The following is a 24,080-nucleotide window of genomic DNA, read 5'->3' as shown; positions in this document are numbered from 1 at the left end:
ATCATAATGATCATCTACATAGCATCCCCAAAGATGACATAGGCCCTAAGTGAAAATATTTCTCTCAGGGTCTCCTGTGTGGAGTTAAAGTAAAAGAAAATTGTTTGGTGCAAACGTTCAATAATAAAAATATAATATGAAATATTTTCGCATTTTTATAATATTATTTTCGATTCCAAAATTATTTTTATTTTTCACATCAACACAGTTACAAACAAAGGATTAAACATGCTTGGTTTCATTCTCCGTAATGGCCGAGATTTTGAAAATATATCAACTTCAAACACTTGTAATCTTCTTAGTTCGAAGTAAAGTCGAATTTAATTTAAAAAAACACGCCGAACTCATTGAAAAAATTCAACATATATTTCTAAGACATATTAACTATAAACTCGGTCTACCATTCTACCAATATAAACTATACATTACAACCATTGATACCATCTAGAACTATTCGATCGAAAATTATTTTGCAACAATAATATCAGGACTGAATCATTAAATACTCGCTTGAACCTACATTGAAACAGTTGGCACTCTTTCGCAGAAATTTGTAGATATGTTTTACAATACGGAATATAGTTACAAGAAGGTTATAATTACATACCTCAGCAATAATTACATTTAAGGTTAGCCCAATAGTTTTCTTCCGCATGGGTTCTATTTAATTATAAAAGAAAGTTTTACTTTTGATAACTGTTCCACTGAATTATTTTGTACATTTTTGTAAAAGCTCATTTGGGCGTAAAATATATTTAAAAAACTGGAACATTATCGATTCTTCTGTCAACCACTTATGCATTGTTTCATTTTTCTAAAACCATATGACACAAAAAGAAAAGATTTTTTTTTATTTCTTTAATTTGTTTTTCATATTATTACAATTATTTCATTCACACAAAAGATACTTTATATCAAATGAAAACCTTACGTATACACAATGTTTTTCTAAATATTTTACGTTCACTTAAAAAACATTAATATCAATAAAGTATGAGTGTGGATGGATAAAAGATATCGTCGACAACAACATCAGCAAACTCGTAAAACAATCACTAAATCACTAAACATCTTCCGTTAGCTAATCACACTCTAAGTTTCCCGGCCATCAAAAGTTGGAGAGAAGTTCAGCTATCAGAAATTGTATATAATATTATATTGCCCCATTAATAAAAGGCAGTTCGAGGTAGCAATACAGAGAAACAATAAAATTGAGAGGCGATTTCACTTTATCGTGATTTTATCATATGTTGATAGTAACCTTATACTAACGATACAAGCTATTCCTACCGAATAACCCCCCCGTAGACTGCACAGTAGCTCACAAAGCACGGTCCATGGGAGAAAAGTTCACAAAGGCGATTTAGTTTATATTTAGTTTATACAGCGCGGCCAGCGGAGTTCAATAGTTCAAAAAATAATGCCACTTGAAGTGGCACTTTATTGCTGACGCAGGTGTCGTTTTGTAAAACCTTTACTCTAAAACCCTCCATTACAATCAATTTTCGTAGGAAGTTTCTTTAATTTCGATAAATAAATCATTTGCCTCGAGGCCCCTGTACGGATTTAAAGTAAAAAAAATTTTGCTATCACAAAACCATGTAACATTTAAAATAAAATTCCTGCATATAGTAATACATTCCACAGATCATATAACAAAATTATTGTAATGGTGTATGCAAAATTGTTGGTAATATGAATGAATGTTGGTGTAAAGCGGTTTTAATAAATTTACGTAACCATATAGATGTTGAATGTTATGCAAAGAATACACAACAACTATTGAGACAATTGCTATATATTTTTTTGCAAAATGCATCTGCGTAAAGTATTTTTGACATCAGTAGTCAAAGTGGCATAGTCTTCCTTATCGTTTTAAGCACGGTTGAAAAGGATATATTTTAAAGCGATGATGTGGTTAATTTGAGTTTAAAATAAAATTAATCTGGTCTATTTATTTCAGTGGACACCTTCAATGGCAGCCTTCTCCACTTCTGGCGACTAGACCGAAGGCAGATGGGAGCATTTCTCTGCATAGCCTCGAACGACGTTCCTCCGGCGGTCAGCAAAAGGATAACTCTAAACGTTAACTGTAAGTATTATTTCATTAAATATACTACACATCTAACATATCCCTTTGGTAATAATCAATGTAATCCATTGCTCCATAAAATTATTGAAAAATCACTGTTCGTTTTTCATACATAAAATTGCGAACTGTGTTATTGATTCAACATTATTTATTAGAAATTATTGCTTAGGCACATTCGTGCCCTGAACGCCACTTCATTCAATTCTTTCCCCATACCACATTATAAGTCTCAGATAATTATTTTTTGTGGTAAATCATAGTTTACTTTACTTTTTAACATTCAATGAATTTCGATGGAAAAAGTCAAATTAATTCATCCTGATGATTGATATGGACTAGCTAAAAGGTCACTAAGGACACATGACAATATTTTCCCAATATATACTTATTACTTAAAAAATACACTGTCAAATATGTGTACATAAAAAAAAATATGTTTTCAAAATATATCAGGTTCCACAGCATTGTAACACGCATAAATATATAAGGTTCCACAGCATTGTAACACGCATAAATATATAAGGTTCTACAGCATTGTAACACGCATAAATATATAAGGTTCCATAGCATTGTAACACGCATAAATATATAAGGTTCCACAGCATTGTAACACGCATAAATATATAAGGTTCCACAGCATTGTAACACGCATAAATATATAAGGTTCTATAGCATTGTAACACGCATAAATATATAAGGTTCCATAGCATTGTAACACGCATAAATATATAAAGTTCCACAGCATTGTAACACGCATAAATATATCTGTATTCTGCCGTGACGGGTCTTTCAACTGGCATATTTTCTATTCTCTACATAACACAAAAATTCCTGTATCCCTTTACTAAGGAATGATCCATTCGGATGATTGAAAAAATACTTTGGCATCCAAAACTTCGTTATCAAGGAATTAATGATGGATTATATTATTAAATCAAGCATTCGTGAATTTCACGTACCAATATTATTACACTGCCAGAATTATACTGTGACAAAATTACTGTAGAGAGATTTATACGTTCTTACAGTTGCGAGATTCACCCAAGTGCTAACTGCATAAATTGTTATATAAATTTGGTTCATTGAAGTGAGATTATTCAAGATTATTTCAAATAACTAATATCGCGAAATAGTGACAGTAAAATTAAAATATAATTAAGCTAAGTAAAGTCCTCGTAATTGGCAAACACCATCCCCATCGCCATTTTCCCAACACCAACCATACAGCTTGCTTTGGCTTGCTTGCTCGCAGGGGAAACAGAACGCGCTTGCTCATCGTATTGTTTCTGCTGAACAAACAATTAACTGCCTCAGAACAGAAATCTTCTAGTGAGGCGGGTTACTTACTTGTTTCTATATGATAATGTTATTTCAATAAACGCCCGGGTTGCCGGCAATTAAAAAAAAAAAAACAAAAACAAAAAGTTCTAAACCATGATTTCAAGTAAAAGAAAAAACCGGCTCTCAACAGCAAGATAATCTAAACACAATAAAAAGGTCCAAAACAAAAATGATTACTGCACTTGAAAACAATAACACAGAAGATGTTTTTTTTCAAAATTCGCTTCTTACGTAGATTTAAAACTAGAGAAAATAAAAACTCGAATACTTTAAAATATTGATTAAAATGTTCCAATTTTAAAACACAGCCGAATTTATTTGTCAAAAATATGACGATATAATTATTAGCTTAAACTCAATGAATGAAGTAAAAGGAGAAGTTGAGAGCTTATCAAATGATTTGGCAAATAAAGGTAAAATTATTAAGCATTTGGAAACTAGACTGACTAGGAGAATCATTATCTCCTTATTTTAAGGAACTAATTTGGAGAGTCAAAATAAAGGGAAAAGAATAAATATATATTATAAAAACGTATGATTTAAAACGAATCCATTCTATTGAAAGAAAAGGAAGGAAATAAATCAAGGAAATGAAACACTAAGATTAAATCAATAGAATATTATATAGGTTGAATGGTAAGAGGCATCCAAAATATTTACAGCATAAAAAAATATATTAATTTAGAAAAAAAATACAGAATAAGAAAATGCAAAACCCAATTTAACTATTGAAGATTAATTAACTAGCAAAGTCATCTTTAATTTGGATCTAATACCTCCGTGCCAGGCTCACACAGTTAATTTTCTTAAATCACTGAGTGCACTGCTTGACTCTACATGTGTACAAGAAAGGAAGTCATTTTATGTGGCCACATAAATTTAATACTTTGGATTTAAGTAATAAGAAAACTCAAAAAGACATCTCACTTTTGGCTTTTCGTGGTTTTGAAGCCAATCAAAATTTCACCTACAAGAGTTTAATATAAAAAATTAAAATTGAACTACAGGAAAATGACTTCGCTACTAATATAACAGATCATGGTGCAATATTAAAGACTGATTGATGATTAAAGAAAATAGCCAATGATAATGAAAGGAGGAATCATCGAAGTCCTGTCATCACAAAATGTTAATTTGGCTGATTATAAAATGTTTAAAAAATGAGTGTGGAAAATTGTTAGTAGTAGTTATGTTGAAAATATTGTATTTGTTTTTTTCTCACCCTTGTCCTAAACTAATCGCATAATGTATAGCATTTTTTCATTTACATTTCTTTTTTTTTCTTTTAAATTATTAACAAAATATATTATTTTACATGGTCATCCTTCATGTTTATTACTTTATTGAAAGAGGTTCCTTCAGATCAGTAGGTACGCATTATTCATGCTACAATATTTGTTCTTTCAACATACATATTACTTTGTTGTTGTTTGTAAAATTATTAACCTCGATACAGATAATAATTAACCCCACACTCTAAAAACCAGATTTTTTGACGTATGTAATTCCAGTGGGTGTAATTTAAGTATGTATGACTTTCTTCGTGTGTAGATTTTGTCCAAGTGAACTTCATACCTCTGTAATTTCAACCTGTCACCCAAACAATGTAATGCAAATTACAGAAAAAATTTCAGTTATACACATAGTTCTCAAAATGTCTGATATATATAGGAAAACATAAATAAAAAAAATCAGTTCTAAGAAAAATATAATACAAATTCTGAGAATTCATATTTTAGAATTTTCCAACCCGAAAAATTTCGGATGAAAATATGAATTCATCAAAAAACACATTTTCACAAATCTGTATACCTTTCATCGGATACCTTTTGAAATCTGCATAATTTTCCAGGAAAACATCAATTATTTAATTCAAACAATTTTCCCTGGGCTTAATTTTCATCAAAGTCTTTTACACTTTCACTTCTTCTTCGGAATTTGAACGTTCTCTTTTCGTCTTAACTAGTAGGACCAATATATGGAGTAGGTGATTTTGAACATTTTTTAAACAACCATTGAAGATAGTTTGTAGTCGTGCAACCTAAGAGTCAGTTGTTTGACGAACCTTCATATTTAATATTATCGCAAAGCCTTTGCTAAAAACCGACGCCAACGACCAACGCCATGTTTAAATGTTTGCCTTTTGAACGTTCTCAGTTAACAACCATCGATTATGATTTCTGTTGTATTTGTGTCATCATCTACCACAATGGTAATCTAATATAAACAATGGTCTGGGTGATTTTCTCACGAAAACGGCGCTATACAAATAATCAAATCATCATCTAACATGCAGAAAATCGACGGATAACGGAGACCCACCTAAAATCTAAATATTCATGACGCTAATCTTTAATTTATGATCTTCGGTCAAACATTTTATTGAACCTCAGTAAAAAACCGCATATAAGAGAAACATATTTCTATTACTGTCAAAAAGCTCACTTATATGCTATAAATTTTCAATAGCCCTTTTCAAAGAACCGACTTTACCTTCTTAAACCTCGTATTTCATTTCAGTACAATGATGCCCAAAAATTTACAAAATCCCGCAAACGATTGTCCTCTGGTAGTTTTTATATAATTTAGGTGCATCTATTTTTATTCTTTTTAATTCCATAGATTAAAATAAAAATATCAATTTATATAAATATATATTTTTTTTCTTTTTAAAAAACTTTATTCTCTTTATAACACATTCACAGATGTATCACATAGAATTTGGGGCTTCTAAGGTGATTCATGACTGAAGCCACGGCATCACATCAGCCACAGCAATCCAAAATCACCACTCTTAGCCAGTGTGGGACATTACAATTTTCTTGAATACATTCAACGAACCTATAGTTTTTATATTTTCACCGATCATATTATAAGAAAAACTCCTTTGCCCAAAGTATGTTCTGGTATTCACCGGCTGATACATTAAAGAATAATCCAATATAGTGTTGCGCACTTGTTGTGATCGTTTGGCAGTATTAATGTTGTTGAAAAACTTGCAGAAAGCCTGTATTATGTACATCTGCCTTATTGACATAATTTTACTTTCACTACATAATAACTTTAACTTTAGTATATCTGTCGTGTTTTTATATTTGCTTTTGGCAAATTTCCAAAAATCTTTCGGGTTAGTTTTTAAATTTTGTTTAATTAAATTTAAATGTTAATGATAACACACTCTAATCAGATTTTTTGTTCTAGTTCTAGTTTAGTGATATATATATATATATATATATATATATATATATATATATATATGAACTACATAACCAGATTTGTAATAAATTTTATGAAATATGTTTTTTTTTTTATCAAACGAATGAGATCATGTGAATACCACTTAGGGAAGTGTTTTTATTCGGAACATGAGAAGGAATAATCTGGTAAAGTATACTGTAAAAGCGATCGACGGATTGATCTATTTCACCCTGATTAAAGATTTCTGTTGTAGTCGGCTTTATAAAAGTTTGGTTTTGAGGTGTTACGGGTTTCTCGATTCGATAAAAAAAAAAATTATTTCTAGAACAGGGTGATACGTCTTCTCTATCCGATAAAATGAGTCCCTATTCCGTGAAATTATTTAAGATTATGGATTTAAAGTGATTTAATTTGTATTTGTGGTGAAAGGTATTTAAAGATATGAAGACCTATTGAAATCGCCAAATATTAAGATGCACTATTTTCGTGCTGTTAGGTACACATTTCGAAGATTGCTCAGTAATTAGCTCAATAATTAGCTTTCAATAGATTCGTTCTCAGATGGTGGTAGATATACTATGCGAAAATTCTGTTTGAAACTCCTGTTATTAAGGTTTATATTGAATTGGATGCACAAGCACTCCGCTTGACATTCTTAAGGCGCCATCTTCTTCGCTTTTAGTTTTCTTGATGCAGCAAACTTGACTGCTCCTTTGATTTTTTTAATCTTGTATAGTTTATCGCTTCGGAATACTTCGTACCAATTATTTAAGTCCTGGTCAAAAATAAATTTCTTCAGCCATGTCTTTGTTAGACTTTTGGGGATCTGGTGAGGAGACAGTGAAATAATATGATGTTGTGAGTTTCACAGCGTTTATTGTGAGTCAGTGGTATTGCGCAGTTGCGAGATGACTGGGACCGATAAGGACGATGACACCAGGTGTAGACGGCGACGAAGTGGTCGAGGTGCGGATCAGTGAGTCGAGGCCGCGTTGGTGGAGACCGGACTCGTGGATGCGTTCAGCGCTGGTGAAGACGTGGAGTCTTCCAGATACTCCAGTATAAACGAGGTAGCCGAAGGTACGATGGAACTGTCGATGGATGAGCGGGAGATGCAGGCCAGCGACGATGCCGCGGGGCCGAGGGGCAGACCGGCGAAGTGGTCGCAGAGTCTAGGCGCGTGAGATCAGCACAGATCAGGAACGATAGCCGGGCCAGAGCGCTGAGGTGATCCCAAGGAGTCCAAAGTAATTGTATACAGTGCAAAGCCGGGTGTAAGCGAGTAGGTCCTGTAGCGGTGTGGTGAAGAAAGAGCGGGACACGACGCGGAAGGAAACGGCGGTCGGTGTTGGCCGCTTTAGTACGTGGCAAGAAGTCGCAACGCTCGCTAGTTGGTCATTCGTAAAACTGCGAAGTAATGACTGGGTGAGTACTTCTGGGCGCGCCTCATTATATGGCCGCCCAGGGGCATTGAGGACTTTCAGAAAAAAAACTTTCAACTGTAGGTAAAACGCCGAACACTCGCATTGCGATTAGAGTGTTCTCGCTACAATGCGTTTTGTATGGGCGAGCTTTCTAGAAGATTCTCGTAGCATCGCTGCAGACTTACTAATTTGTAGTCGTTGATATGGATGTTTTCGAATATTTCATCAATTTTTGTCCTCCTTACCGTGATATTCATATTGATTCAGTTAATCTTTTTGGAATATATATTTTTTATATATTTTATCGTTTAAATATAATTATAATTCTTTTTTTCCAACAATATGTTGGTTTGTAGGTATACTGTTAATTCAATAATTCTGGCGATAGTTAATCCTCATGGGAGATCACTATAACCTTAAATATAAATGTATTCCAGGGGTTGCATTGCCCACTGTAACCGATGTCCAGAAACTCGTAATACAAGCGGGAAACTACATCACATTGGAGTCGATTAAGTGGTATTACTTTTGTGATTTGTGCTTTCGTGTTCGAGTAAATGCAATCCGAAGTTGTAATTTTTTAAGGTCAAATTTATTGAAAAGGCTGAATAAGAGCTGTTTAATTACTTTTAAAATACTTCGAAGCGGATACCCGGCCCCAAAAGTGGTCAACCGTTGTGTTGCCGAAATAAATGTAAAATAGAATTTAACACAGTTTCTTGAATCTCTTGTTATAACTTGATTTCACTTGGATCGAATCTTATTATCTCTTGTTATTGTACACTGTTACATAATCGTTAGTAATAATTATTTGTATTTTTATATATTTACCCAGTCTTTTGTGTACATTAATAAAATAAAATAGAAAAACAGTGTGCAATAAAATGTTAATGTGATGATAATTATTAAATGAACGATGCCACAACCAGTCACACAAAAGGCCTTACGTACCTGTCTGGGATATTGCTAGATCACTGACTCAACACGGCTGTACGATAGTGAAGATAGAATATAACAAGTATTCCCTAGCACTGGCCACTGACCCCCTAATCTAGGCTTGCAGATTATTTTCATAACGTCTAACATAAATAATGATGCTTTGAGAGGTTGCTGTATCCGCACCAATTGACGGAATAATTACATTGGGATGGGAGTTTAGACTATCCCATTGTTCATTAACAACGGAAAGATATTTGTTTAACATCCCTGAACAAACAAGTTTGGCAGACCAACTGTATTGTTATACAAGAAACTTAGTTATCTAGTTTATTGTACTTGTGGCACGTTTCTACAAATTGGTTATTCAAATTAAAATTAAGCATCAATAGTTTTAATAAAATAGTTGACATATAAGCTCTTATTGCTAGCCAAAACTTTGTGCATTATTTTAAGCACCTTTCCTTACAAAAAAACGTGCTACTGAATGAAGGCCTACACAGTACAAACTTATTACTTTCCTCGGTTTTTATTAGTTTCTTCTCTTTCGTTGCCAATAAGAGTACCAAAATCTTAAATATTACGACTCTCCGTGTATAATTTTTAATAAAAAGCTTATAGTGTAGTAATATTATTATATTCCCAAGAAACACAATTAACGAAAATGAACTAAAGTACTAAAGTAAGACAGAAAAGATAATTTTGTAATTATTTAGGTTTCATTTCATGTTCACAAGAACCATAACCAGTGCAAAATACGATGCCGAATAATGCGCCATTTCACTCGCGCATTAGTTTGCATATGGGCCAATCTACTCGCACAATAACTTTAGGGCGAGGCACGCCAACTCCCGCCCTATTACCAAAGCTGCGTCATGGGATAAGGTCATTACGACCAATGGGCTGACTGTCAGCTAGTACCAAAATACTGACTCGTTTCAAAAAAGTCAGCCATTGTACGCCGTCTTTCGTTGAATGAATAAGTTTTTTTTAGTAAAATTAACTATACTGTGCTGATTATTTCATGATAACACACTAAATGCGTAAGCCATTTGAATAATTTAAAAACAAATTGATGAATTACTAGTAAAAATTGCATTAAAATGACTAAATGCATGTGGTCACAGAGTCACCGCCACTTGTCACCCAAGTTTTGTGTTACATCTTGGAAAGCCAAAGGATATGTTAGAAGACAGGACCATATGGTAGATCCACGTGGATCCAGTTAATGGATACTCTCATTACAAAGATTCAAAACGGTGTTTTATTTGGCTTTAGCCTTGTTTTGTGACACAAACCTGATTAGACGGGTACTTTTGAACTTTCCTTTCTTCTACATCTTCTTCCCGTCCCCAGTACTTTAGATAACTTTCGCAACATATCCCAATAGGGGGATGCCATCTTCATACTGAATCCAGACGGTTGAGAGCTCTTGCGGCTTTTTTTCGATAATCACCGTAAAAAAATACGATTGAACTCCTACAACTCTACAACCCAACCAAAACATTTAAAAATTATGAAAAGGTAATAAATTAATAATTCTATCACAATGCGTTTACTTATGACTTATGATACAGACACATCTTTCATTGCATTCGTCAATTTCGCTGAATAATGGCTGTGACCTTCCAGTAGGTAAAATAAGTAATAATTTCAATGAATGATTTAACGCCGTCATTACAATTCGACAGTTTGAATCTCCGTTGTAAAAGCCGACCCTTATGAAATATTCACATAAAGTTTTGCGGTTAATCTCCCAGCGGTAACTAACTTCCAGAACAAAGGCTTTTATTTCAATTTCTTACAACTCTTGTTTAATGGGATTAACTGTTTTTTCTCCAACGCTAATCCTCGGCATCTAATCCGGGATTATGTTTGCTTTAATCTCTTGTGTTCATATTTAGCCTTAATTTCTCTTGGGTGGAAAATTAAATGAGATTGGTTCCAGTCATAATTTTCAACAGCAGTGTTTTAAGATAATGTTATAGTTTGACCTTAAGAATTGTAAAATTAATATTTATTTCAAATACATTAAATCAATTTGAGTAGGCCAGTAAACCGATTTTGTTTATGAGTAAAAAAATGATTTTTAATATTAAATATCTGTGAAATAAATCCATCCGATCAGTAAAATGGAGAGACTTTTTATCTGCAAAATTAAACTATTTTACTTTTTCTTTTTCTTTATAATGTGTTTAAAAACGCAAATTTGTTAAAATACATTATCATATACTTTAAATGCATAGTTACAGAACATCCGATCCATGGATAAAAAAACAATTTTAATCATTATTAATGGCATTGGAATATAATAACGAAAAACAGGTCGATTTGTTTATTCACGTATTGAATTCTAGGCCAGTTTTTGATAATCAGATCACTTTGGCTTCGATTATTTTCATTCAGACAAAAAAGTATTTGATAAATCAAGTTTTTATAACTAATTACACTTATTTTGCAGTGTAAAACGTGGCAATCTTTAGTGAAGTTATGTGTTATGTATCTACAGATTATGAATTGTTTTGAATATTGTAGCATATCTTCTCTTGACGTGGAATTGTACTCATACTTGCACTGGACATAAAATTGATGTGCCCTAAATTCTAAGTCAAGAGAAAGAAAATGAATCATTCAAGCCAATCAGAATATTTTTTATTTTTTCACATTCACCCCACATCTGTATGGAGGGTGTTTTTAAGGAAAGGAAGGAGATGAAGTTCTGGGGAGGTGTAAAGTATAAGGGTTGGGTAGGAATCTAGGGATCAGTGTATCGAGGAGTGACGGACATATGAACAAATAAGCAAATATGTACAATATATGGAGTGCTAAGTTTGAACTCAAACGAAACACTCCATGTGTTTTAAATGAAAGATCCATTATTGCATATTTTTACAGTTTGTGGAATCAAGCTCGTTAATAACTTATATATAAAGATGTGTATAACGTGGAGACTTCTTTATACGCACTTATTAATTTAAAAACAATATTTTGTCCCACAGTTGCGCCAACGGTGAAGGTTCCAAACCAGCTGCTCGGAGCTCCTCTGGACACGGACGTCCAGCTGGAGTGCTACGTGGAAGCCTTTCCAAACACCATCAACTACTGGGTCAAAAACCGTGGGGAAATGTTGCTCGACGGGTAAGTTGACACCATCCTCACTTATACATTATCCCCAGTATACTTGGAAGAGCGGGATGTTGAGTCTTCAACATCAACATCAAATTAGATCATGTAGAAACTAATTAAAATAGTTCTTTTCTCTAGTAGTCAAAGTCCGGTTTATTATTTATATTCAATAAAAATACTTTATAACATTGGTGCTAACCCAGGTTCGGATACCAACTACCAACCCTATGTGCGACGTTGAGGAACGCGTCGGTAAGATTGCACCCGTGACTCAAGAAAAGCGAAAACAAGTTTAATTCTAATTGAATTTTTATACATATAAAACATGATATATTATATTCATAGGAAGTATAAAAAAGTCAACGTTTTGTAATCAAGTCCAAAAAATATATTTTCGGGCGCTTACATTGCTAACGCTGGCTAAAAATTTAGAAAATACAACAAAATATTGTGCTACGGAATTGTATATCTTAAGAAGAGGCCTATAGGAAAACCACGAAGGTATATGTCTAACTCCTAAGAAGAATCCACTGTTATCATCTTCATATATTATATATGTTTTGTGTTATTTGCAACGCTATTTTGACCAATGAAATATTAATTCTCATCCAATTAAATATTTTAGTTATGTTGCGCATTTCATGTATATTAATATAACCCTTGACAACATATAATTTTAATCTATATATCAAGTTATTGCAGTGTTAAAATTGTTATTTACTCACAGTAGTAGAATAAACACTGCTTTATAACTTGATCCGCCGCAATACAATCTGCATCAGTTAAGTACTAGTTAATTATTTCCTAATTAATTAATCAGTCGGATGACTAGGGCAACACTGAAGTAACGAAAAGAGGAGAGGTTCCGTTTCCGAGCAATAGTCTTCACTCTGGGGTTTTCGATGGACGGACAAACCTCGGAAATGTGTGGAGAAACAGTCGACTAGATTATGAATTAATGAGACGAGTGATTAAATGAATAATTCTGGCGGGATCGAGGTGTTCTTTTATCTCTAAGCGAAGTTCTTTTATCTCTAATATGAGATTTGGTTACTCAATTCGGAGTAAATACTCAAAACATGTCGGTAGTTGTGACCTATGATCGGGAATTAAAAGTGACCGTTATCGTCCTCATCGGTTGTGTATCCGCAGCGATCGGATAACGCCGCTCATTATATTCATTGTTCATTCATTCAATCATCCGACCACTATGAAAGTGTAAGATTTTAACCGTTTTTATCAGTGGACAGTGTAAGCCAGAACTTTGAATTTATTGCTCAAGAGAATTTTTTAATAGCTTTAGAGGATTTTATTTGTACATAAACTATTTTATTAAACCCTCATACTCATTGTTTTATTAAGTGTTAAGAAAAAAACGTTGAACAAAACCCTTTTTTTAGTTTTAATGCAAATCATATCAGGCACTTGTTTGCATAAATTTACTAGCGAGGTCTTTCACATCGATGAATTCGTAATGTTTGAACTCTTTAACATTGTATTGACTAACGGAAACTGGACAATTCTGCGCTTCTTTGTGATCTTGCTTTTTCGTTCACAGTATACACAGCAGAGTTTTTCTTCACATGTTTTACGCTACTATTCATTGAACCTGCTTCCATATGCATGTGACCAGATTCAAAAAAATTCTGCTCAGTTATGCGGATGTGCTCAAAGTGTTGTACGGCCCAAAGTAATATTATTGCTATATATTGGTTCCGGTTCTGCCCTCCACATGTGTCGGGGAATAGGCTTATTTCCTTAATATTGTCTGGCAAGTAATGTTTAAGTAGTAGTTCAGAATAGTTCCTATTTCGCAACTCCCACGCTTTCCATTTACTTTGGACCATGGAAAACAGAATGCATCGTTAGGGGCAGGAGCCTCATAAAATGTGAGATTATTGAAACAAAATTTACTTACATAGTACAGAAGCCCGACTTTTCCGCTTGGGATTTTTAAAACTGGCTGTAGGTCAAATTAGCGACATGATGTTGTTCTCTTTGTTCGATTTCTCTTTATCATTTTCCTTCTCCTTATTACAAATATCTTTACCTTCCTTTTTACTTACCATCTTTACCTTCCATTTATTCTTTGTAGTTTTGTTCTAATTCACTTTTATTACTAGCCTTCGCATAATTTATACAGATTAGGCACTGATCCTTCTTTAGTACGAAGAAACTTAAATTATGGTTTTAAGAAAATATTCGTCGGTACGTTATTTCTGCAACAGGCTCAGTAATATCCGTTTCTTTGCAATAATCCAAGTAAAAATCATGCATTTTCTTAATGGAGAAAGAGCTGTCTAAATACTTACGCTTTGACGATTTTCTCACGTAGTGAGGCTGCATGCTTTAAAATAATTCGGTGTGTGATTTCACAAAATCAAAGATATCGGTCATAGTTTCATGTGGAAGCTCTATTTGCCTATCTTTTCATCTTGAATCTAAATTCCCAGTGCGTTTTTATTATTTATTGCTAGAGTTATTACGTCGGGCGATATGCATAGAGTTTTGACCATGAATTTTCGACAGAATGCTATCTTGTCATTCCCTTTGGGGATAAAACATTTTTTTGCTTACAACGTTTTTTGGATCTTACAACCAGAAAACGTTTTGTTTCTTGAAGATACACATTAGCTGAAAAGTATTTTTTCTTGCCTTTGAAGTCAAGCTCCCAGTAGAGCCTGCAAAGTGTACTAAGTTCACCCAAAGAAAACTTCTCATTGCATAATATGTACTGGCATTTATCACAATTAGCTGGCTTGGGCAGCTTTGAAGTTTTTTTTATGTTACATATATGTAAGCCTTTAGACTTTCATGAGGGTCCGTAACACACTATCTCTTTAATGGACCAATTTTCCTTGCTACTAGAGACAGAAGGTATTTTAAAACATAACCAGTTATTAAAGCAGAAAATGTATTTTTAAACCTTCGTGTATGTTGAATTCATTCATGGGCGATTGTTGTTCACGATCCGGTAGAAAAGATTCACCAAAAGTAAGTAAAGTATTTTCAGAACTGTTAGTGCCTGAGGATTCAAGATGTTTGAATGATAAGTCGTTATTTTAAAAATGGCCTCCAAAGAGTGTCTTCCAACTCACGGTGCGATCGGCACAATTCCGTCTTGCACATGCTCTATAGACATTCCGTAAGAGTGAACAGGACAGTATGAAACCTGAGTAAACGTGGCATCGCCATCGTCGCAACTTTACGTACGTACCATCATCCATGCACACCGCAGTATTCCTCTATATGAAAAAGTGTTAGATGGTTTTGCGCAAATACAACCTGTCAAGGCAGATAATGGCCTATAGCTTATTTCAATAGTCAATACTTTACTGTCGAAACGTCGCTATTATGGTCTGTTAAAAGCACCTTTATGCATTTAATGTCTTTTAACTGTCAGCGCTTTTGTTTGTAGGCTTTACCAATATGGTCTCTTCAAAACACCTATTAGACTTTAACTTGTTTTAAATGTTACAAACAAACAAATACCACCAGTTATTGTTATTTATGGTGTTTTCGATGAAAGTATTTATATTAAATTTCATAAAAGGGATTTAATAGTTTTCAATGGAATGCATTTTATGAAACTATAGATTTAGAGGTTTTTAGAGGATTTTATGAAACGAATCATCAGGATTGGGTGGGTGTTATCGGTCGATAGAGCTAAACGAGCTAAAAAAACTGTATTTTCAATTCAAATCTACTCTTCACAATAAACCCATTCTACATTTATCACTATATATTAAGTTTTGTAATTTCTAGCCTAAATATTGATGATTACTAAATTTGCGTAAATAATGCATATTATTCACACAAATTCACTGCTTTTGCATAGCTCTAGAATATTTAAATTATAATATTAAAATAACCTTCTTTTGTTTTTCGTAATATAAAATTATCTTTTTATAAGCAATAATTATTAGCCTGAAAATTATTGTTTATAAAAATAATTGTTACCCTTTGTGCTATGCATAAAAAATCTTGTCTTAAACATTAGTTTACCATAAAATAATAATTAATATTTGGCAAGTTCAAGTAACTTCACCAAAAATGTAGACAATTTGTCTCGACGCCATCTAGTGAGAGAGTTAGCACTTACAATGCCTTTCTCATATAAAATAAAGTTGGTTGTTTTCAGGTGAAAAAATGTAGTAAGCAGTAATTGTTGAATGAAAAACTAGTATATATTGAATTACTTCGCGGATAAGAGATAAGCCGCCATAGCTCAGTGGTCAGAGCTGTCGACCGGAAATCGAAAGGACACGGGTTCATGTCCCGTTGGCGTCATGTATCTTTTATCAGGAGATTTTTCAATGTGGATGAGTGTTTCAGGCTAATAATTATTGCTTATAAAAATAATTGTTACCCTTTGTGCTATGCATAAAAAATCTTGTCTTAAACATTAGTTTACCAAAAAATAATAAATAATATTATCTTATTCTGTTCATATAACCTCAAAAATAAAATATAATCATTTTATTTTATTTTTGAGGGCGTTTACATGTAAGTGGTACAATTTTGATTATAGACAATTTTGAAACATAAGAAAAAATAATAAAAATAAAATCACATTGAAAAATAATATATGGAAGAAACAAAATTAAAAAGAACAAGAACATAAATTTAAAAAATGCAGCGATTTAACTGGTTTACAAAAATACAACTTCCATTTTGGAATAGTTTTGAAATACCTAAGTCTTTTACGTGATCCACAAATTCGCAAAGTTAATATTAAATATATCGACATCACCTAAGTATTGGTTTCCCATAGTGCGAAACCGTTGTATTGGGGAGTTCGCAATGTGATTGCGCTTATGTGTGTTGCAGTGGAATATTGTATTTTGTCGTGTTGTTATTGTAGGTATTCGTAAGTTTATGAGTTGCAGAAGTTCGCAACAGTCGACTTTAGAGTTTAGAATTTTTAATAAAAAAGTCGTTTATTTTACGTCTGTCTTCTGTGTATTTTTAGAGTAATTAATAAGAAATTATATTCTTAGTTTTCTAGTGGGATATTTAATTTAAAATTTATAAAACGTAGAATTTTTTCTGTATTCGCTCAATGTTATTAATGTGAATTTTGTAAGAGGGAGACCAAACTACTGAGTTGTATTCAATTATGTATTACAGTTTAATTAATGGCTTGTATGGATTTTTTGTTTTTCTGAATACGAAACCTAGTGTTTTCATGCCTTTGTTTACAATTTGGTGGATATGATTGGCAAAACTTAGTTTTTCATCCAAAATAATTCCGAGATCTCTCATTTCCGTGACTTTTTCTAAAGCTGTATTGTTGATGGAATATTCAAATAAAACAGGATTTTTATTTCTGCAGAAAGTCAAGGTTTTGCATTTGTCTTCATTTAAAAACAGATTATTTTGTATGCACCAATCTTAAACTTATTAATATTTGACTCTAGTATTTGGCAAAGATTTAAATCAGTTATTTTTTTGTATAGCTTGATGTCATCAGCAAAAAGCAATACCTCGACATCGTCGAAGCAATTTGTTATATCGTTAATGAAAATAAGAAACAAAACCGGACCAAGGTGATCTTGCGGTAGGTCACTGGTCGCACAGAAATCTTTCGATAGCAAAAATTTGATTTAGGCAAATAGTTTACGATTTGATAAATAGCTAGTAAACCATTTTAGCATGTTATCTCTTACTCCTAGGGCAAATATTTTTTATGGTTAGTAGTTTATGGGATACTTTGTCGAATGCTTTCAAAAAGTCTGTATATATGCAGTCTACTTGTTTATTTTTTGCAAAATATTCTTATAGAAAGTTTTGAAATATTGTTAAGTTGCGGTTGATCTACCTTTTATTATTTTTTGTGGTATATTAGTTTTATTAATTTAGGATAAATTTTATCAAGGACCAGTGATTCAAAAATCTTAGGAAGTACTGACTGTATACAAGTGGGGCGATAATTGGCTATGTCAGTGTCGTCTCCTTTTTGAGGAAAGGTATAACGAAATTCGATTTCCAGCGGCTTGGAAAATATCCAAGGAACAATAGGCGGTTGAATAGTACTGTAAGCGGTTTCGTTAATGCATTGGACCATTTTTTAAGGAATATTGGTGGAATTTTGTCTGGGCCAGCAAATTTTTCAGTGTCTAAGGAATGTAATTTCTGTTCGCAAGATTTTTGTGTGAAATGGAATTGAAAGAAGTGTGTAGAATTACTAAATTTGTATTCGGGTATTTTATCATCGGGGGTTTCGTCATCGTATACGTTTTTGAAGAAGTCTGAAAAAAGGTTTACAATATCCTGTGTATTGTTTGCACTGATTCCATTCATTCGCATTATTGGTGGGTAATCCGTGATTTCATTGTTTATGTTTTTAAGAAATTTACAGAGATTTTTGGATTTAAAAAAAATATTCTTGATGGTAGTTCTGTACATTTTGTAGCAATGTTTAGAAAGATCTTTACATTTTTTCCTAGTTTCCCTAAAGTTTATATAATCAAGTATGGATTTGCTTTGTTTGAATTTTTTGTTTTGACCTTTTTTTTGCTGAAAAGAGGCAGTTAGCTCCGATTAGAACCAAACTGGGTAGGAATACTTTTTCGATGTGTAAAAAGGTACATTAGATTTAATAGTATTAGAAAATGTAAATAAATGTCTAAAAATTTATCAATATTTTCATCAGACAAAAAAGACCAGTCTATATTTGAGAGATGGCATTTAATTGAGTCAAAGTCTGCCTGTTTAAAGTTCAGAGTTTTTTGCTCAGGTTTGGTATCGTTATTACATCGTATGTTTAATTTCGTGTATAGGGGAGTATGGTGATTGTTGGCAGGTGGGAGCGGATCATTAGACAGTTCTACAGATATTTTAGGGATTTTTATTTATTTATTTATTTGTTAAGACATACACAGTACAATAAGATACAGTTAGATATTTTTAGTTATTACATAGTTGTAGTACCTATTACGTATGTCCATAAAATATCATTACGTAATTTTGCCTGAGATTGTTATAAAAGGAAGGAAGTGTGTGGATAGATAATAATAAATGAATTGAAAACAAGAATTATAATAAGCTCACGAATTGTAATTGACTGTTAATATATTAAAGGAGTTTTGAAAAATGATGTGAAATTATTTTTGAAATATGTCATGCTAAGAAATTTAATAAGTTAGTTTTGTATGTTAGAAAGGAATCATGAAATATGTCTAAATGTAGTAATTTTTCGTAATGGGTGTATGTTGTGATTGCTCGAGTAATTACTGAGTTGTTTGCTGCATTGGTATTGTTGGCTTCAATGTGAAATAGTGTAGTGTGCCTGGTACGCCTCGTTGGAACATTTAAACCAATGACGGATAGCAATTCGGGATTATCAATTTTATTATTTAGCAGATTATGTAGAAACAACAGGTCTGACAATGTGCGTCTTTTTTGTAAAGTTAACATATTATTTGTAGTTTTGTTGTATTTCTTGAGTAAATGTTTCGAAAATTTATTCTGTATACTTTCTACTAAATCTATGTGTACCTTATATTGAGGATTCCATATTGTGGAAGCATACTCCAGTGGACTTCTGACCAATGAACAAAACAAAATTTTCAGAGTCTTCACTTTTGAAAACTTTGCATATTCTTAATAAGAAACCTAGCATTCTGTAGGATTTTGAAATAATGTGTTCAATGTGCTTGTCAAAAATTAATTTGCTATCTAAGTAAACACCTAGATCTTTACACATAGACATAGGTTGTAAAGGTTTGTTATTCAAGTTGTATGGATAGATGATTTTGTTTTTATTTCTAGTAAATGTAATCGAGTCACACTTAGATATGTTTAAGGACAATAAATTTGATTCACAATATACGCACAAATTATCAAGATCGCTTTGCAATTCCATACAATCGGGTAAACACTGTATAGCTTTATAAATTTTCATGTCATCCGCGTATAAAACAAAGTAACTATTTTTAAAGCATACGTAAATGTCATTTATATAAATATTAAATAAGAGTGGTCCAAGATGCGACCCCTGGGGCATACCTGAGACGATTTCCGTTAAGCATGATGCAAAACCATTGACAACCGTGATTTGGTGCCGATTATTGACGTATGATGCGATCCATCTATAGAGGTCACCGTGAATTCTTAGAACTAATAACTTTTGTAAAAGAATATAATGATTAACACGGTCAAATGCTTTAGAATAATCCGTATAAATGGCATCTACCTGGCATCGCATATCCATTTGAGCATGAAGAAAATTTGTAAAAAATGCAAGATTTGAGGTTGTAGAACGATTTTTCATGAAGCCGTGTTGATTATTTAAGAGTGAGGGTGAGATAGTAGAATATAATTGATCGTAAACAATTTTTTCCAATACTTTACTTAGTATCGGTAATTTGGATATAGGTCGATAGTTCGAGACATCATTTTTGCTGCCATTTTTATATATTGGGGTAATCAAGGCTGTTTTCCACTTGTCGGGAAATGTTCCTTCAGATAACGATAGTTTGAAAATAGCAAAAATGGGGGGTGTCAATTGTTTACTACAATAATTTATGAAGATCCCTGGAAGTTGATCATCCCCTGGTCCCTTTTTGATATCAATGGACTTAAGGTATTTGAATGTGATGTCTTCATTGATCTCGATTGAGTTGATTATGCTATTTGAATTAGAGCAAAAACTGGCATTGCTTGTAAGTGCAGGTTGAGCATTCGAAAATACAGATCCAAAATACTCAGAAAATAAGTTGGCTACTCCTCTACTGTCATTAGCAGTTTTTTCACCGTAAATCATATGATCAGGGATGGCAGGAGATTTTCTTTGAGAATTGACGTAGGACCATAATTTTTTAACATTATGCTGTATACCGGATTGTATCGTAGAAATGTAGGTTTTGTAAGCTGCTGAAGCGACTGTTTTTTGCCTTTTGCGAAGCAATGAAAATGAAAAATCAAGGGGGTTCCGATGGCGCTTCCATTTTCTAAAGAATTTTAATTTTTCGTTTGTTATTTTTATTAAGGCTGCCGTGTACCATAATGGGTATTTTCCAGATTTCACAACTTTCTTAGGAATAAACGCTTCGATAATCTGTTCAATTATAACAAAAAACGAATTTAACGCTGTATTTACATCCGGTGCATTTATAACGGTTGACCAGTCGGTTTCTTTCAGTCTCTCATTGATCTCTGCATAATCTGCTTTATGGAATAATTTTATTGTTCGAGGAGTTAGAGGGTTGCAATAGTGGATGGAAATTCTAGTTCTACAATCAATGATTTATGATGAGCATCTTCTTTAACTAATGGGTGGTCGGCAAGCGACACATTAACTGAAGTGTTACAGAAGATGTTTGATAGTACCAAGTCTAGTAAGCGATCGTTATTATTATAAATGAAATTGTGCTGGTACATGTTTAAAAAATTTGCTCTGTCCAAGATTGCTCGTGCCCGGTCATTTTTGCTTTTGTTTGTGATGTAGCCGCTATCGTTGGATTCCCATCTTAGATTTGGAAGGTTGTAGTCTCCAAGAATAACCAGTTTTGAGTTTGGGTATTTCGACAGGAGATTTTCAACATCTTCACAATGGTTTCCATATGTTTGAATATCGGAGAGTGGTGGTAGGTAGGTGGTTCCAGTAATATTTTTTTCCAGTCCAGTAGAGATTTGCACAAATAAATGTTCAATGTTGTTGTTTTTCATTTGTGACTTTCTAGATGAGAACATTCGTTTAATTGCTATTAAAACACCTCCACTTCTTGACTTCGAACTTTATCTGGCATTTCTGTCACAACAAAAAAATTTGTAGTTAGTGAGTCCAAGTTCAGATGACTTTATTGCAGGGTCAAGTCAGGTTTCCGTAAGTGCATATACGTCATGATTATGGGACGGAAGAGCTGTGTGTAGATCGTCTAGTTTTGTTCGTAGTCCACGGACGTTTTGGTAGTATATTTTCAGTTTCGTTATACTTGTTTTTTTGGATGGATGTTGACTATTTTTGGTGACGAATTTATATACTTTATAGTTATGTCCGTTTCTCCATTAGCTTTTCGTTTTTCAAGTTTTGTCCGTAGGTCCATTAGGTCCTTTTGCTGTGCCGGGGTCGAGTCAGAGTAAATGCGTACATTATTATTTAAGGGGGTATTTGCAAAAACCGAAATAATACTTCGGGACCGAGAGGAATGAAGTAAGTTGGAACGGGGAACACGCGGCGACATGCGGGCTTAGAGTGGTCAACTCAGTGCGAAGTCAGAGCAGCGATGAAATCCACTAGATGGTACCCATGAGTAAGGTTTGAACATGAAACGCTTAATAATGAGTGTCTTTCAAATAAAGTTTATTAAGTTGAGTATGCATTTTTAAGGTAAATTTCGATAGAAGAATTGCAGAAGGAGCTCATGATTTTATGAGATTTAGATGAGATTATCAGATTTCTATCAAACTTGTTTGATAAATTATCGATACTATCAACTACACTGCTAGACGGTAAGCAGTACCTTATGACTCGTAACCGACGTGTTCTTAATTGACAGATGTCAAAACAATACGGTATTTATTTTCATAATATCTGATCATAATTATATCTGAATATATTGGCAATATAAATAAAATATCGGTTATTTTCAATATTTATTATTATTTTTTGCAAAAAAGTTACATAAAACAAATAATTATGTAATGTAAAAAGCATAAGATTCAATTTCTTATATAAAGGCCATCATTTATTATTTCATCAGTTAGGAATAGTAAAAATAATTTACATAATAATTTACTAGATGTCATTACAAAACAAATCAATAATATAATTGGATGATGATCTGGCGTGTAAATAACACAGACCATCGAGGAATATTTTATTTCCCTATGAAAAAAAAAATTGATTGATCAATGAATTCACTCTGCAGGGAGAAAATAACTTAAGCCAGCCACCAAAATACATATGAACAGAAAAGACTCACCAGAGAATCCCACTTGCAATAAGTTTTGCTCCTTGATCTTCAATTCGGTGGCAGACGGCAGATAAGCACAAAATATATTTTAGTTCACACTATGAGATTATAAGATCAAGCTCTCAAGAGAGTAGAATTATTAATGAAGAATCAGCACATTGCAATAATACGTACTGCCGTGATTTGTGACATTTATGTAATCTAATTTGGATAAATTGTAAATTGTATCATTGGTGTGTGATCAACTAATTATTTTTTAATATTCAAAAGTGCCAAGTTATTCGTTTTCGTAAAATCCAAAGTCATGTTACTTGTGAATACTCTTTAAATAATGTACTATTGACATCAGTCGCTCAGATCAGCGACTTGGGGGTTATATTTGATGAAAATTTAACATTTACTCTGCATGTAAATGATATAACAAAAAATGCTTGGTTTCATATGCAGAACAGCGAGTGGTTTCAAGTCACTTGAGTGTTTGAAAACATTGTACACTTCTTTAGTAAGAAACCAGGTAGAGTATAATTCGCCTATTTGATCCCCATTGTATAAAACGCTTTCTGACAATATAGAAAGGGTACAGCACATATTTTTAAGATTTATTAACTTTAAACTGAATATTCCAATTCAATTCCATTACAATTCAATTCCTTTTTTGCATTTTTTGCATTTTTTCTTCCCAGAACTTGTCATCTCGAAGTATACGCTCAACTTTTAGAGGAAAGTGTGAGCCAGTCCAAACGGCAAAAATGCAATGACTTTTCTAACTAATGTGTAATTGGCCCTGCACCTGGAAATACCAATCGTGATTTTGGTTTATCATCCCCATCCCTGTTAACATCACCGGCAATTTGGGCTAAAGTAGCCTCCTCTTTGGCGGCTTCTGCCATCGTCTTAACCTTAGTACGGTCCCACCATTCACACGCCCTTTCATGTGATTTGCTGTACTGTCTGTTACTCATACAAGGGATCCCTGCTACTGCCGTTAGGTCTTTTAGGTTAGAATAGCCAGATCCAATACTTATAATTCCAGAAACCATTGAA

The 24,080-nt window shown here is 33.1% G+C and overlaps 1 protein-coding gene across 3 annotated transcripts in view; it reads left to right on the top strand.

The window, feature by feature from the left end:
* The window catches only part of LOC149425715 (lachesin-like), a 718,168-nt gene that overhangs the window by 600,056 nt on the left and 94,032 nt on the right, over positions 1–24,080 (top strand). For all 3 annotated transcript variants that reach the window (XR_016303426.1, XM_089641366.1, XM_089641355.1), the window contains exons 6-7: positions 1,964–2,092; positions 11,991–12,129. Coding sequence is in view for 2 of the 3 variants with exons in the window: in XM_089641366.1 (XP_089497492.1) it covers positions 1,964–2,092; positions 11,991–12,129 (268 nt within the window). In the remaining variant the exon portion in view is untranslated. The remainder of the gene's footprint in view (positions 1–1,963; positions 2,093–11,990; positions 12,130–24,080) is intronic.

Source organism: Hesperophylax consimilis, chromosome 2 (genome assembly GCF_061612785.1).
Source record: "Hesperophylax consimilis isolate HC1 chromosome 2, BYU_Hcon_1.0, whole genome shotgun sequence".
NCBI lineage: Eukaryota > Metazoa > Arthropoda > Insecta > Trichoptera > Limnephilidae > Hesperophylax > Hesperophylax consimilis.
The sequence above is the reverse complement of the archived record's forward strand: the minus strand, read 5'-3'. Positions and strand labels throughout refer to the sequence as shown.